This window comes from Chiloscyllium plagiosum, chromosome 26 (assembly GCF_004010195.1).
Source record: "Chiloscyllium plagiosum isolate BGI_BamShark_2017 chromosome 26, ASM401019v2, whole genome shotgun sequence".
NCBI classification, from domain to species: domain Eukaryota; kingdom Metazoa; phylum Chordata; class Chondrichthyes; order Orectolobiformes; family Hemiscylliidae; genus Chiloscyllium; species Chiloscyllium plagiosum.
Genome location: NC_057735.1, coordinates 46667982 through 46684415, shown reverse-complemented (window position 1 = coordinate 46684415; position 16434 = coordinate 46667982). Strand labels below are relative to the sequence as shown.

At 41.8% G+C, this 16434-nt stretch overlaps 1 protein-coding gene across 2 annotated transcripts in view; it reads left to right on the top strand.

Annotated features, from left to right (window-relative positions):
- slc5a8l (solute carrier family 5 member 8, like) overlaps positions 1-15379 on the top strand; it is a 91347-nt gene extending 75968 nt beyond the window's left edge. The window contains exons 12-15 of one of the 2 annotated variants that reach the window (XM_043717040.1): positions 3668-3870; positions 7524-7627; positions 9611-9705; positions 14897-15379. In XM_043717040.1, the coding sequence (XP_043572975.1) occupies positions 3668-3870; positions 7524-7627; positions 9611-9705; positions 14897-15022 (528 nt within the window). In that variant the 3' untranslated portion in view covers positions 15023-15379. Of the gene's footprint in view, positions 1-3667; positions 3871-5142; positions 5597-7523; positions 7628-9610; positions 9706-14896 lie in introns of those variants that run through there. The other variant, XM_043717041.1, reaches the window with a different exon arrangement.
- Positions 15380-16434: the final 1055 nt, after the last annotated feature.

The window sequence follows — 16434 nt, the reverse complement described above, 5'->3', positions numbered from 1 at the left end:
AGTGCGCAATATTGTTAACACTTACTTAAAACTAACCTGCTTGATTTAAATCTAACCTGCTCTAGCTAAATCTAGCCTACTTTGCTTAAATCCATCTTGATCTCATCAAATGTAATCTACACTGTTTAAATCTAACCTGTTCTCATTCATTTTTTTCAAACCTATTTTTCGAATAAACATGTTCCGAGGTTACTGCACACCTCTAGAGCAGGTAGGACTTGAACCTAGGTCTTTCAGACCAGGGGCAGGGACACTAGCACTGTACTACAAGAGGGCCCCCAATTCCCATTCAGTCTAACTTGAATTACTTAAATCTAACCTGCACTGAATCAAAGAGTCATAGAACACAGAAAGAGACCCTTCGGTCCAACTTCTCCACACCAACCTGACATCCCAATCTGACTGAGTCCCATTTACCAGCATTTTGCCTATATCACTCTATTCATATTCCTATTCCTATTCATATACCCATCCAAACTGCTTAAATCTAATTTACACTATTTAAATCTCACCTGCGTTGCTTAAATCCAACCTGCATCTCTTAAACAGAAGGAACACTGTAACTGCTGGAGGTGACAAGATCATTTTGATTGTGCAAGAATCAAAGCAATGGCAAAGAGAGCATGCAAAAAAGTTTTCTAGTGCTGTAACGGAAATCTTCGAAGTGGAGAAGCAAAAAGTTGATTTCTATTTCCACTTTAGAAACAAGACATGTTTTAGATAAAAAAAAAGAAAACTGGTGTTCAGTGGTCGTAGTGCAGAAGGTAGTATAAAAAGTGTACGTTTTTTCTTTAGTCACACGTGGGACATAGACATTGCCGGCAGGCCGGTATTTGTATTTCCCATTCCTAGTTGCCCTTGAGAAGGTGGTGATGAGCTGCTTCCTTGAGCCACTACAATCTTTTCCTGAGGGACAGAATTCCAGGATTTTGATCCAGCGATAATGAAGGCACAGCAATATAGTTCCAAGTCAGGATGGTAAGCAGCTTGGAGAGAAACTTGCAGGTGGTGGTGTTCCCATGCATCTGTTGCCCTTGTCCATCTCGATGGAAGTGGTCATGGGTTTGGAAGATGCTATCTAAGCATCTTTGGTGAATTTCTTCGCTGCGTCTTATAGGTAGTACACATAGTTGCTACTGAGCTTAACTGGTGGGGGGGAATGAATGCTTATGGATTTAATGCCAATCAAGTGGGCTACCATGTCCAGGATGGTTTCAAGCTTCTTTCGTGTTGCTGGAGCTGAACCCATCCAGGCAATTCCATCATACTCCTGACTTGTGCCCTATAGATGGTAGACAGACTTTGAGGAGTCAGGAGCTGTGTTACTAATTGTAGTTTCTAGCATCTGAACTGCTCTTGTAGCTATTGTATTTATGTGATGAGTCCAGTTCAGTTTCTAGTCAATGATAACTGCCAAGACATTGATAGTGGGGGATTCATTGATAGCAACACCATTGAAAATCAAGAGGCAATGGTTAGATTGTTTCGTATTGGAAATAATCATGGCCTGGTATTTGTGTGACGACAATGTTACTTGCCACTTGTCAGCCCAAGTCTGGATATTGTACAAATCTTATTGCATCTGAACATGGACTACTTCAGTATCTGAGGAGTTGCAAATCGTGGTAAACATTGTGCAGTCATCAGCAAACATCTCCACTTCTCATGATGGAGGGAAGGTCATTGATGAAGCAGCTGAAGATGGTTGGGCAACCATGAGGAGCTCCTGCAGAGATGTCCTGGAGCTGAGATGACTGACCTCTGACAACAACAACCATCTTTCTATGTGCCAGGTATGACTCCAACCAGAGGAGAGTTTGGCCCATGATTTGCTAGAGCTCCTGATGTCACATCTTCTCAAATGCAACCACTCTGTCACTTTCATCTCACCTCTGAAATTCAACTCTTTTGTTTATGTTTGAACCAGGAGCTGAGTGGCCCTGGCAGAATGTAAAACCAGGCATCAGTGAGCAGGTCATTGCTAAGTAGGTACTACTTGATAGCGCTGTTGATGTTACCTTCCTTCACTTTACTGATGGTTGAGAGTAGACTAATGGGGTGATAATTGGGTGGGTTAAATTTGTCTTGCTTTCTTTGTACAGGACATGCTGGACAATATTCCACATTGTCAGGTCGATTGGCTAAGGGTGTGACAAGTTCTGCAGCACACATTTTCAATACTGTTGTGGAATGCTGTCAGGGTCCATTGCCTTTGCAATATCTAGTACCTCCAACAATTTCTTGATATCAAATGAAGTGAATCAAATTGGCTGAAAACTGGCATCTGTGATGCTGAGGACCAACGGAGAAGGCCAAGATGGATCATTCACTCAGAACCTCTGGCTGAAGATTGGTGCAACAGCTTCAGCCTTATCGTTTACACTGAGGTGCTGGGCTCTTCCATCACTAACAATTGGGATTTGGTAGAGCCTCCTCCTCCAGTGACTTGTTTAACTGTCCGCCATTATACATAATTGTGTTGGCAGCTTAGATCTGATCTATTGGTTCTGGGATCACTTAGCTCCAACTATCATTTGCTGCTTATGCTGTTTGACATGTAAGTAGTCCTGTTTGTTAGCTACACCAAGTTGACAGCTCATTTTTAAGTATGCTTGGTGTTGCTCCCGGTATGTCTCTGTACTTTCCATTGAACCGTGGTTGACAATGATATTTGAATGGGGGATAAGCCAGGTCAAATGGTACTTGTGATCACATGTATACCTGTGTGAACTTCTTTTTTTTTTAAAAGGACATCATACCAATGACTGACTCAGAGTACTGATGTGTGTGTAGGCAGTAGTGATTCAGGGTCTACTTGATAATGAAATCTGATGATGGGAGAGACCATTGTAAAAGACATTGTAGATACTGATACTTGAATTGTTATACATTATATCGAGACTGTAACAAGGATGTTTGGGCCCAAAGACTGGCTTGATGCAATCCAGGATGACAGCTTTTGACAGTCCTTGGCTCCAAAAGCATGATGGTATCTGAGTGGCACAGCAAATGATATGGATACTGAGGCCTCTCCTCAGCTTCCTTATCACTATCCTTACCAAAGGAAAGCTCACAATCCTGGATTTCATCCACAGCCAGAGCCTCACTCTCTGTAGTGCCAAGGCACAGCAGACAACTGCAATCTGTCACCCGTGCTGAGGCAGACTGAGAGCACTACTTGGACTATCAAGGACCTAAATCTCATCCTGACTAGGCCTATTTCACCTAAGTCCTTATGATTCCTTGAAAGTCTATACCTCTTCTGCTCATTAAACCCATCAAAGCCTCCACCACTCCACTGTAAGAGCGATGTACAAAATGGACTGTGTCTAACAGTGTCAAATTATACGATCAAGGTTTAGAAGAAACGTTTCCTATTCATAATATCCATATTATTAGGGAAAAGTCTAGGCAAAATTGTTTGAATCTTTCCAACTTCAGGTACAAGTTGAAATGAATTTTGCAAATGTTTGGCTTCCTTTGGGTTTAGATGGAATTTGGAATTTATTTTGAGAGTGTGGGGGTAAAACCCTCAGATCACAAGCAACACGAGGGACCAGGGTGAGTGCTGGTCTCAAGATGGAAGCTGGAGGCGACTTTGTTACTGTTTTACAATGCTGGTGTTAAACGTTCTCACTAAACCTGATAACTGCCTATTTGATCCCAGGGTGCACTATCTGGCCTTGCTGTCAGTTTCATATTGACACTGTGGATAGGAATCGGTGGACAAGTTTATCAACCACTACCTGACCAAACCCGACCACTAGTCCTCAATACAGCAGGATGCTTCTTTAACACCACTGACACTACACAGCCAGTGACAGGAAGCCCCTGGACAACAATAAACCAAACTACAGAGATGACTTCCAGGTAAAGCAAGAAGAAATGTAGCCTTGAACAAAGTGTTCATGGATATTCATGTTCCTAAAGTGTTAAAATCTGGTTCTGCTGTGGAAATCATATTGTTAAATTACATTTATCATTTTATCTTTCTTTCTCCTTGCGTTAGATATTCTTCCTTCTCCTCCTTATTAAGGTTACATGTTTCTTAATTATTCTTAAAGTAACAACTGGATAAGTTATTTCAACAAATCCTATCTATACATTTGGCGTCCGGTTCACAGAGAATCGTCAATAAAATTTCTTACTTTCTTATGCTCTTTGAGCAGTTCACCAATAAAGCAAAATTGTCAGGCAATTTGTTGGACCCTTTCACCACTCTCCCTGTGAAAGAGCCATCTACCTTCACCAGTGTGATCTAACACTATGATCTCTCAAATATCAGGTAGGGATTGCTTTGTTTTCAGATCACAGACAGGCTCTCATGAATGGAGCCATTTCACACATTCAGGAAAAGGGACAGAGTGCTGGAGAGACTGGGAATACTGGTAAATGGTATCCACTGACAGAGAGGTTTCCCACTGGCCCCATTATCAAAGAGTGGAGGGGAGGGCAAGGAATGGTATATAATTAAGGAGGAAAAATATCACCAACATTTGACACAGGCTTGGAGCTCTGGTGGGCCTCAGCTTCACTACATGGTGTTACTCACTCAGTTTAGTAGCCACTATCCTTGGTCAAAGCACCAATTCTGCTGCGGCCTTATTTTTCAGTGCAGGAAGGAGGCTTCACGTCCTAGCCCAATTTCAGCTCCTTTGCACAATCTTAACATGCTTAATAGGATGATGAAGAGTAGAGAAGATCTTCCAATATCCTACAAAACTCCTGCAAGAATGTTCTGGAACTGAAATGACTGACTTCCAACAACCATAGCCCTCTTCCTTCATGTCAGAAATGACAGCAACCAGCAGACAGATTTCTCACAATTCTCATCTAGTTTTGCTAGAGCTCCTTGATACCACACTCAGTGAAGTGCAGCCCTGGAGTCAAAGGCAGTCATGTCCACCTCACCTTTAGTTGTTCAGCTTTTTTGTCCATGTTTGTAAAGAAGTTAGGAGCTGAGTGCCTGACTGAACCCAAACTGAACATGAGCAGGCAGGTAATTCCTAAACAAGTGCACTGCAAAGCAAGTACTGCTTCATGGCACGATTGATGGCAATTTCCATCACGTAACTGATGTTGAGAGTAGACCGGTGATGTGGCATTTGGCCAGGTTGGATTTATCCTGCTTTTTGTGTACAGGAAATACGTCAGAAACATGCAATCAACAAAGCTCTCAGCCTCATGGATAAATTGTGATCACCCAGCTGCCTAATCAAGTTCTCCAGACAGATAGACCTCCTACACTCTCAGTCATCTAGACCACCAGAAGAGTCTACGATTTCTCATAGTGCACGAAGAGCAAATCAAGGGCCTGAGCTCCCAAGACACATCACAACTAAACAGTCTATGGACTGATGAAGAGCTTATGCCCAAAACATCGACTCTTCTGCTCCTTGGATGCTACCTGACCTGCTGTGTTTTTCCAGCGCCACACGTTTTGACTCTGATCTCCAGCATCTGCAATCCTCATTTTCTCCTAGTCTATGGACCTATGCTTTTAACTTACCTTTACTCTGACTTAACTAGACAAGAGAAATGTTACTCTTGATTATGTTAAACAAGCAGAACCCCTCAAAACTATTAAATATTTTTGTGAAGTTCTAAATTACAAATTACTCTGTAATGTTCCTAAACTGTATTCATGGATGTTGAGTTAAGATCAGTCAGACAGACAAGACAGAAATACTCACCAATTGGCCTACTTGGTCTCCTGAAACATCACACTCCTGTTTTGTTGAAGCAGTCCTGCTGCTGGTCTATCTGCTTCTGGAACTTCTCTGTTCCCTTTAACCCAACTGCCACTGCTCCAGACAGCCACACAGGTTCACCACGAGTCTATCTGCTTCTGGGTTCTCAGCTCACCAGCTCTTGCTGATTACTTGTCTCAGGATCGTCACTTGACTCATTCTTCTTGGTAATGCTGACTACCTGTCTCAGGGTCCTCTAGGTGATGCTGATTGTCTAGTTTGGGGTCCTCATCTCTCTCACTCCCCTTCTGCAAAGTAGCAACATTACAGAGTTGAGTGTTATCGTGTCAATATCAGAACAATCTCTCAAAGTTTTATTTATTCATGTATGGGACGGGAGCATTGCTGGTTAGGTCAGCATTTATTACCCATATCCATATCCTTGATAAGTTGGTGGTGAGTCATATTCACAAACTGTTGTGATCCAAGTGCTGCCGTTGGTTACATATATCATCCCAAGATGTGCTTTTGATCACATATCAACACCATCACAACATCAACATATTGTTAATTCTTAACCTCGGGCAAAAACAGTTCTCTCGTGTGCTGCTAAATCACACTAGACTCCTTTATTCCAATAGAATTCTGACGAGTCACCCACATTTTACCCTCCATTAACCTGAAGTCATCCAAAACCCTGCTGCGTGTTTCTCAACTGACATCATCTCCAATCTACTTATCATCCCTCTGCTCACTGACCTGCACTGGCTCCCAGTCAATTCTCTTCCTTGTTTATAAACCTTGCTGTGGCCTCACACTTCCCTAACTGTGCAATCATCTCCAGCCTTGCAATCCTCTGAGGTCTCTACACTACACCAGTTTTGGCCTTTTGAGCTTTCCTGATTTAAAATCAATTCACGATTGGTGGTTGTGCCATTAATTACTTATGCTCAAAGATCTGAAATTTATTCCCTACAATTCGCCCAATACTTATATAAATATAACTTGATGTGATACCATGATGGAAGAACACCCACACTGATGTGAGGAAGGAAGTTCCATGATTTTGTCCAAGAGAAACTGAAAGAACAGCAGCATAGTTCCAAGTCAGGATGGAGTGTGGTTTCAATGGGAACTGCAAGTAATGGTGTTCCCATGCATCTGCTGCCATTGTCTTTCTAGATGGAAGAGATCACAACTTTAGCAAGGAGCCTTGGCAAGTTGCTGAAATGCACAAATGGTACAATAGCTACTGTGTTGCTAGCAAGGCAGTGAACACTGAAGATGGTGGATGGGTTGCAAATCAAGCAAACTGCTTTTTCTTGGATTGTGCTTAGATATGTGAATGTTTTTGGACCTGCACTCATTCAGTCATGTAAGGGTATTCCAACACATTCCTGACCTGTCCCTTATAGATAGTGGGCAGGATCTGTGGAGTCTGAAGGTGAATTATTATATCTAAATTTGTAATATCAAAAACTCCACCTTCAGAACAGAAGATTTAATTTTACCAGTGACATTTTCAATTCCTATAAAAAATGATTCCTTCTGTGGTTACCAATTTAGTCATGAGCAGTGCTATCAGGTGAACATATCCATACATAGCCAACATGCAGACTGCAGGAAGTTAGGTTTCTATCTCACCAGGCTGGCTGGGATTTAAACCCAATTTCAAGATTTCAAGCAACAGTAAATCGACAGATTATTCGCCTCATTCTTACCGAGTTCCCCTTTACCAACGCATCTATTCGGTCTATTTCACAGCGTAACACAACATGGTCTTTATTGTATATCAACACCAATCTTAAAATATGTTCTCTTCTTCAATTTCAGACCAGTAATTGCAGACACTTTGTATTCAATCTCGTATCTTTACTTGAGCCCAATAGGAACTATGACTGTATTGGTCCTTGGTCTCATTATCAGTTTGCTGACAGGTTAGTGCTTTCTTTTATGTTATCAAGTTTATTAGGCAAGGTAGGTAATAACATTGTTTTGAAGAGGCATAAAGAAGTATTGATATCAATTTCTATGCAATAAAACAAATCAGATAGAGCCAAGATTCTCTTACACAACTCCGTCCAAATATAGCTGCCGTCCATTATGAATAGGAATAAGTTGTTGGGATCCACATTTTGCAGCAGATCCCCATAGGAATGAGTTAGGGAGAGAAACTTTGCAGCATATCCCTATGGCAATGTATTTGGGAGTTTGCAGTAGGTTCATGATGGTAATGAGTTTGGGATCCATTATCTGCAGCATATCACTACAGAGATACAATTTGGGGATCCAGACTTACAGCAGTGAGTTAGGGGAATCAAACTTTGCAGCAGATCCCATGGGAATGAGTTAGGAACCACACTTTGCAGCAGTTGCCTATGGCAATGAGTTTGGGAGTCCACACTTTGCAGTAAATTCCCACAGGAACCAGATCAGGGATCCACACCTTGCACCAAATCCACAAGATCCTTGTGGGAATGGGTTTGGGTACACACACATTGCATCAGATCCTGGGAGCAATGAGTTTTGGAATTTGCACTTTGTAGCAGATCCCTATGGGAATGGGTTTGGGAATCCACACTTTGCAGCAGGTCCCGAAGGCAATGAGTTATGGGACCAAACTTTGCAGCAGATTTCTATGGAATAAGTTTGGGAATTGACACCTTGTCGCAGATCAAGATTGGAATGAGCTTGGGATCCCACTTTTCAATAGATCCTCACAGGAGTGAGTTTGTGATAAATACCTTACCACAGATTCCTATGTGAACGGGGTTTAGGGTCGGCACTTTGCACCAGATCCCTACAGGGATGAGTATAGGGATTTACACTTTATGGCAGATCCCAATGGGAATTACCATAGTAAGGGGAATAGGACATTGAGGCCCCAAACCTGTTTCATCACTCAATAAGATCATGGATGATCTGTGACTAAACTCCATATACTTGCTTTTGGCTCATATCCCTTAAAATCTGTGCTTAAGAACAGTTTATAAACCTCAGAATTAAAACTAATAACTGAACTCCCATCAACTGCCACATGTGAAAGACAATCCAAACACCTACCAACCTTAGTGCATTCCTGACGTCTCATCTAAATGCTCTGGCTATACTATACCCCCTACTTATGGAATCCCTAACCAATGGAAATAATTTATCCTATCTTTTCCTGTTAATGTCTTAAATACTAATTTAGATCACCCCGTAGCCTTCTAACTCCCAGAGAAAATAAAAGTTTTGTATAATCTTTCCTCCTAACAATCCCTGGAATCCAGGTTATCATTCTTGCAAACCTAAATTCTAGTCTCTCCATTGTCAGTATATCTTTCCTAATGTGTAGTGTCCAGATTTGCTCACTATAATCCACATGGGACCTAATCAGGCTTTTCCACAGCTAAGTGAGCTTGAGATCTACACTTTTCAGCAGACTCATAATTTTATGAGTTACAGCATCCACAGGTGACTCGTGGGGGCTCGAAGATCTGAAATACACCTTTCCTATTGATGTCAGTAGCCACTGAACACAACCCCACATTTAGTGGCTGCTAACATCAACAGCAAAGGTTTATTTCAGGCCCACAAGGTTTTGATCTCTGGAGCTGATGGGTCTTGAACCCAGGACTCCAGGCTCCGAGGTAGGGACATCAAGAGCCGTTTAAAGCTTATGGCACCTGATATTCCCAGGAAGTCTCCCATCCAGGTCCTAACCAAAGCTGAATTTGTTAAGCATCCAAGATCAGTCATTTTGAGATCTGTGTGGCTAGAAGCCCCGTTTGAACCCGACTAATAATGATGATTGTGATCAGCAGTTTGCTCTGAGCAGAATTAGTTCTGAAATAACATAGCATTTCTTCAATTACGTTCAGAGCTGTTGTTCTTGTCATGTGATTGATGTGCACTAAACCCGCTACTGATTCCCACAGGAGGGAAGAGGAACACGGTGGACGTGAAGCTCTTGTTCACATACAGGGATATGCTATGCCACACTTACCTTGCCAACAGAAGTGTTCACTCACAGGTACTTGATGAGAGTGATAGCACAGTTTAAATTGTGTTTTGTACTTTCATGGATGTTTTAAATCAAATATGTTTGTTTAAAGTGTCTATTTTAACACAAGAAACATCAGGAATAAAGGTAATAAAAATAGAGCATGGATCAGTACTTGAAGGTACGATGTTGTGGCCATTACGGAAACTTGGAGATCACAAGGGCAGGATTGGTTGTTGCATGTTCCAGGGGTTAGATATTTCAAAGAGAACAGGGAGGGAGGTAAAAGAGGTGGGGGAGTGGCATTGCTAATCAGGGTTAGTATCACAGCTGCAGAAAGGGAAGGTCATTGAGGATGGCTTGTCTGCTGAGTCATTATGAGTGGAAGTCAGAAACAGGAAAGGAGCAGTCACTTTATTGGAAGTTTTCTATAGATCGCCAAATAGCAACAGAGACACGGAGGAGCAGATTGGGAGACAGATTTTGGAAAAGTGCAGAATTAACAGGGTTGTTGTCATGGGGGACTTCAACTTCCCTAATATTGATTAGAACCTCCTTAGTGCAAATAGTTTGGATGGAACAAATTTTGTCAGGTGTGTTCAGAAAGGATTTCTGACTCAATATGTAGATAGGCCGACTAGAGGGGAGGCCATATTGGATTTGGTGCTTGGTAACAAATCAGGTCAGGTGTCAGATCTCTCAGTGGCGCAGCGTTTTGGTGATAGTGATCACAGCTCCCTAACCTTTACTACAATCATGAAGAGGGGTCAGAGCAGATGGCATGGGTAAATATTTAATTGGGAGAGGGGGAATTACAATGGCAGGAACTATGGAGCATAAATTGGGAACAGTATTCTCAAGGATTTGCACGACAGAAATGTGGAGGTTGTTTAGGGAGCACTTTGTGCAAGTTCTGGATAGGTTTGTCCCACTGAGGCAAGGAAGATTTGGTCAGGTGAAGGAAGCTTGGATGACAAGAGATGTGGAACATCCAGTCAAGAGGACGAAGGAAGCTTAATTAAGGTTGAAAAAGCAAGGATCAGACAGGGCTCTAGTGAGTTACAAGGTAGCGAGGAAGGAACTGAAGAATGGACTTAGGAGAGCTAGAAGGGGTATGAAAAAGCCTTGGTGGGTAGGATTAAGGAAAATCCTAAGGCATTCTACAGTTATGTGAGGAACAACAGGATGGCCAGAGTGAGGGTAGTACCAATCAGGAATAGTGGAGGAACCTGTGCCTGGAGTTGGAGTAGGTAGAGGAGGTCCTTAATGAATTACTTTGCTTTACTATTCCCGACTGAGAGGGTCCTTGACGTTTCTGAGGACAGCGTGAAACAGGCTGATACACTCAAACAGGTTGATGTTAAGAAGGAGGGTGTACTAGAAATTTTGAAAACTATGAGGATTGTTAAGTCCCCTATGCCAGACAGATATACAATAGACAATAGGTGCAAGAGTAGCCATTCGGCCCTTCAAGCCAGCACCACCATTCATTATGATCATGGCTGATCATCCACAATCAGTATCCTGTTCCTGCCTTAACCCCATAACCCTTGATTCCACTATCTTCAAGGGCTCTATCCATCTCTTCCTTGAAACTATTCAAAGACTTGGGGCAGAGCATTCCATATATCCACCACTCTCGAGGTGAAGAAGTTTCTCCTCAACTCTGTTCTAAATGGCCTACCCTTTTTTAAAAAACTGTGTCCTCCGGTTCTGGACTCACCCATCAGCAGAAACATGCTTCCTAGCTCCAGAGTATCCAACCCTTTGATAATCTTATACATCTCAGTCAGATCCCCTCTCATCCTTCTAAACTCAAGGGTATAGAAGCCCAGTCACTTCAATCTTTCAACATATAATAGTCCCGCCATTCCGGGAATTGACCTCATTGCACTCCCTCAATAGCTAGAATGTCCTTCCTCAAATGTGGAGACCAAAACTGCACACAATACTTCAGGAGCGGTCTCACCAGGGCCCTGTATAGCTGCAGAAGGACCTCCTTGCTCCTATACTCAAATCTTCTTGTTATGAAGGCCAGCATGCCATTAGCTTTCTTCACTGCCTGCTGTACCTGCTTGCTTGCTTTCATTGACTTTCATACCCAAGGTTACTACAGAAAGCAAGGAAAGAGATTGCTGTGCCTTTGGCGATGATCTTTGCGTCCTCACTGTCCACTGAAGTAGTGCTCGGTGATTGGAGAGTGGCAAATGTTATTCCCTTGTTCAAGAAAGGGAATAGGGATAACCCTGGGAATTACAGACCAGTCAGTCTTATGTCGGTGGAGGGCAAATTATTGGAGAGGTTTCTGAGAGACAGGATTTATGATTATTTGGATAACGATAGTTTGATTAAAGAGATTCAGCATGGCTTTGTGAGGGGCAGTTCATGCCTCACAAGCCTTACTGAATTCTTTGAGGATGTGACAAAACGCACTGATGAAGGGAGAGCAGTGGGTGTGATGTGTCTGTATTCTAGCAAGGAGTTTGAAAAGGTTCCCCATTATAGGTTCATTCGAAAAGTAAGGAGGCATGGCATACGGGGAAATTTGGCTGTCTGGATACAGAATTGGTTGGTCTGTAGAAGACAGAGGGTGGTGGTAGATGGAAAGTATTCAGCCTGGAGCTTGGTGACCAGTGGAGTTCCATAAAGCTCTGTTCTGGGATTTCTGCATTTTGTGATTTTTACAAAAGACTTGGACGAGGAAGTGGAAGGATGGGATAGTAAGTTAGCCAATGGCACAAAGGTTGGTGGAGTTGTGGATAGTGTGGAGGGCTGTTGCAGGTTGCAAAGTGGCACGATGTAGAGCTGGGCTGAGAAGTGTCAGATGGAGGTCAACCTGGAGAAATGTGAAGTGATTCACTTTGGAAGGTCAAACTTGAATGCAGATTACAGGGTTAAAAGCAGGATTCTTGGCAGTGTGGAAGAACAGAGGGATCTTGGGGTCCACATCCATAGATCTCTCAAAGATGCCACCCAAGTTAATAGGGTTGTTAAGAAACTGTACGGTATGTTGGCTTTCATTAGTGGGAGATTGACTTTAAAAGCTGCCAGGTTATGCTGCAGTTCTAAAGAGTCCTGGTGAGACCACACTTGGAATATTGTGTTCAGTTCTGTTCTCCTCATTATAGGAAAGATGTGGAAGCTTTAGAGAGGGCGCAGAGGAGATTTATCAGGATACTGCCTGGACTAGGGGGCATGTCTTATGAAGAAAGGTTGAGGGAGTTTGGATTTTTCTCATTAGAGCAAGAAGGATGAGAGGTGACTTGATAGAGATGTACATATTGATGAGAGGCATAGATAGAGTGGATAGCCAGAGACTTTTTCCAAGGGCAGAAATGGCTATCATGAGGGGGCATAACTTTAAGATGATTGGAGGAAGGGTTAAGGGAGATGTCAGAGGTAGATTCTTTACACATAGAGTGGTGGGTGCATGGAATGCACCGCCAGCAGTGGTGATTGAGTCAGGTACTTTAGGGACATTGTGACACTTGGATAGGCACACGGATGACTGTAAAGTGAAAGGTATATAGGTTAGTTTGATCTTAGAGTAGGATAAAAAGTCAGCACAACATCGAGGGCCAAAGGGCCCATACTGTTCTATGTTCTAAATTAGAAATTCTTTCATGTTTTGTGTCACATAACTGTGCTCCTGCTTTTCCGCCAGTTATAACACAGCATGGTCAGAAGTGGCATTCAGGTGAAGGACTGGGAATGGGGCATTCTAGGTAACTTTCAAGCTGTAAGTGAACAGACTAATACATAGAGTAAATTACTAAACTCCTCATAGCAAACAATTACAAGATACTCCACATGCTGCTTGTGGTGTGTTAGATCTAATTTTCAAGCAAAATTCGCCAGTCAGTCCTATGTTTAAAAAGATCTTCATTCTCCAAAACTGATATCTTTAGTAAATCTCCCCAGCTGTATAAGTTTCAGTTTGTCCCGTCCTGGCTGAACAGGAACCAGAAAATCTCTGTGCCTGAGTAATGAGCTGCACATCTGGGAACACAAGGCTTTCCAATAACACCAACTCAGAATTCAGGGTGTGGCTGAAAAGCAATTCACTGTTAGTTTTCCCAAATGGTGCATCAGCAAAATTAGCAAAGCAAAGTTGGTGTCCTCCACTAGCTAATTAAATGTTGAGTGGAATAACTACTCCCCATCTGCAATCAGTCCCAGGCCAGAGATTTGCTGCCTCAGGATACTCCAGGATATTTAGAGGACAGCCACAAGACTGGAAAAACTTGGCTTTTCTGTCGAGAAATGAGAGAGGGGTTCTCACTAAATAATGTATTAACTAGTTAGAAATTAACTGTTATGTTACTATAGCTCAAATACAGCTCCAAACCAAATCATAATAATAGGACGATGAGGCATCAACTCAAATTGTGAACTCACTTTACCTATGAGGATTGTACAACACATGAAATGAACTGTTGGATTGTACAACACATGAAATGAACTGTGGACACAAAATAACTGGAATGTGAAACAGTAGGGCTGACAGTGAGAACTTGTTTGGGTGAGTAGGCTATCTGATTTGATGCAAATACAGAGGCCAAGGGACCTTCCTGACTTAAAATTATCATGTGATCTGAGATGTTGAGATGTCTCCTAGTGTCCAGTCTTCTGCAATCCGAGAGGATAAGCTATCCTCTGGACAAATTAGGGATGGACAATAAATGTTGGCCAGCAACACCCACATCCTGAGAATGAATACAAGAACTGGCTCCAGAATGAATGTGATGGAGCTGTAGTAGCACCATGTACCCAGCTGCTGAGAACACAAATGAATGATTTCTGGTGCTGCCACCCAAAGTGGTACTGCAGATTGTTCTGCAAACTGAAATATCGTATGTTATTTTTAAACAATCTGTCTCAGACATGCTGTGACACAAACTGGATCAGGTGAGACTTGAACCCATACCCAGATGAAGGGACAATACCACTGCACTACAAAAGCCCTGAACTGAAAATAAGTATTTCCTTATATAGATATTTCACCAGAACTTCACTGAAAAAATCAGTTGCACTGACATCGCAGTTAGTCAGTTGAGAGAAGAATGTAAGGATGTTACTGGCTACATATATTCGTGGGTCAAATTCCTATACACAAAACTAGATGGCACATTTGCTTCTGAAAGACTTGAATTGAAACTGTATGTGCTGGAATGACTCTTGATGTTGTTCATTTCGACACTCTTCCTCTCTGTACCCACAGAAGACGATTACCAAGGATGAGCTGGAAGGACCAGCTGACACAGGAAAGGTCAACCCCACATTCACTGAACAGGAACTCAACAATCCTGAGAAGCAGGATCATATTATATCTACAACGTATTTATAGTTAGCATGTGGACTTTCTTGAATAAACGTACAGTGAACAATTCATCAGGCTTTGGAGAGGTCTAACACAATGGCTTGTGTCTGTGTAAAATTGTCCTGTACATTGTTCCAAAGATCACAGGACAATAAATAACTCAGGCCCCTTCCCTCCTATCCCAGTACTACTATTTCTGAACTGCAGTGTGAATGGATCGATTTTTATATTGCACTTCCAGTCAAATCAAACTAGCAGCAGCTGCTCTAACACTTCTTCCAGACATTAGCTTTAAACATTCTAATGTCTGCAAAAACTCAGCAAATCTGGCAGCATCTATAAAGAGAGCAGATTTAATATTTCAGGTCTAGTGATCCTTCTTCTCTGACCTGAAACATTAACTCTGCTTTCTCTTCACAGATGCTGCTAGACCTGCTGAGCATTTTCTGACTTCCAGCATCCACTGTTCTTTGTTTTTTTTTTAATCTAATGTTTCTGTTTGAGCAGTAAAGATATTTATGAGGGTTTCGTGACAGAAATTTGGCCTACAGTTTTGAGAGCAACGGGCTATCTGACTAAAACTTCTGCTCAAAATTGTTTAGCTTTTAAAAGTGTTTGCTTTGTTTTTCTGCTCAAACTTGCATACTGGCTAACATAAACTCTGCTAATCAGTGCAATCCAGCAGAATTTTAGAGCTAATTAAGCATTTACTTAAGCACTTTAAAAATGCCCATTAGTGTTCTTAGAGTTTAAAAATGTCTTAATTTTTACCATTCTAAAAGTCTAAAAGTGTAATTAATTTGATCAGGGCCCATAAGAAATAGGAACAGCAGTACGTCATTCGGCCTCTCAAGCTTCACTATTCAATAGAATCATGGCTGATCTAACATCCCTCACGTCCAACTTCGCGAACTCTTGCTTCCCCTTCTGAACAAGAATCTATTTCAGCCTTAAATACACACAAGGACTTTGCACCAACAGCTCTTTGTACAAGCAGTTCCAAAGACTCTCAACCATCTCAAGAGAAGAAATATTAACTGTTTACCCATTTACTTAAGCTATGGAATATGATCAGGTCAGTGGATGGGGTCATTTTATAGCACGGCACTTTCTTAAATGTATACAAAAGATCCCAGAAATTATGATTTATGTTGGATATAATTTCTGCAGGAAATTCTTCAAGCTCTTCCACTTATTGTCAGATTTCTGATGAATTGTATGTTACAACTGCAATTGTATTTCAAAAGAACTTAATTGACAGCAAAGCGTGTTGAGACCTCCAGTTACTGTAAAAATTCCTATATAAATTCAAATCTTCCTTTTCCAAAAGACCAAGAACAATATAAAGGAAATTCTGGGGAAGTGCTTTGTTTTTTAAACTGATGCATTACTTGGGCCAGTATCAACATCTACTCCTATAAACAACTCTCATTCTTTTT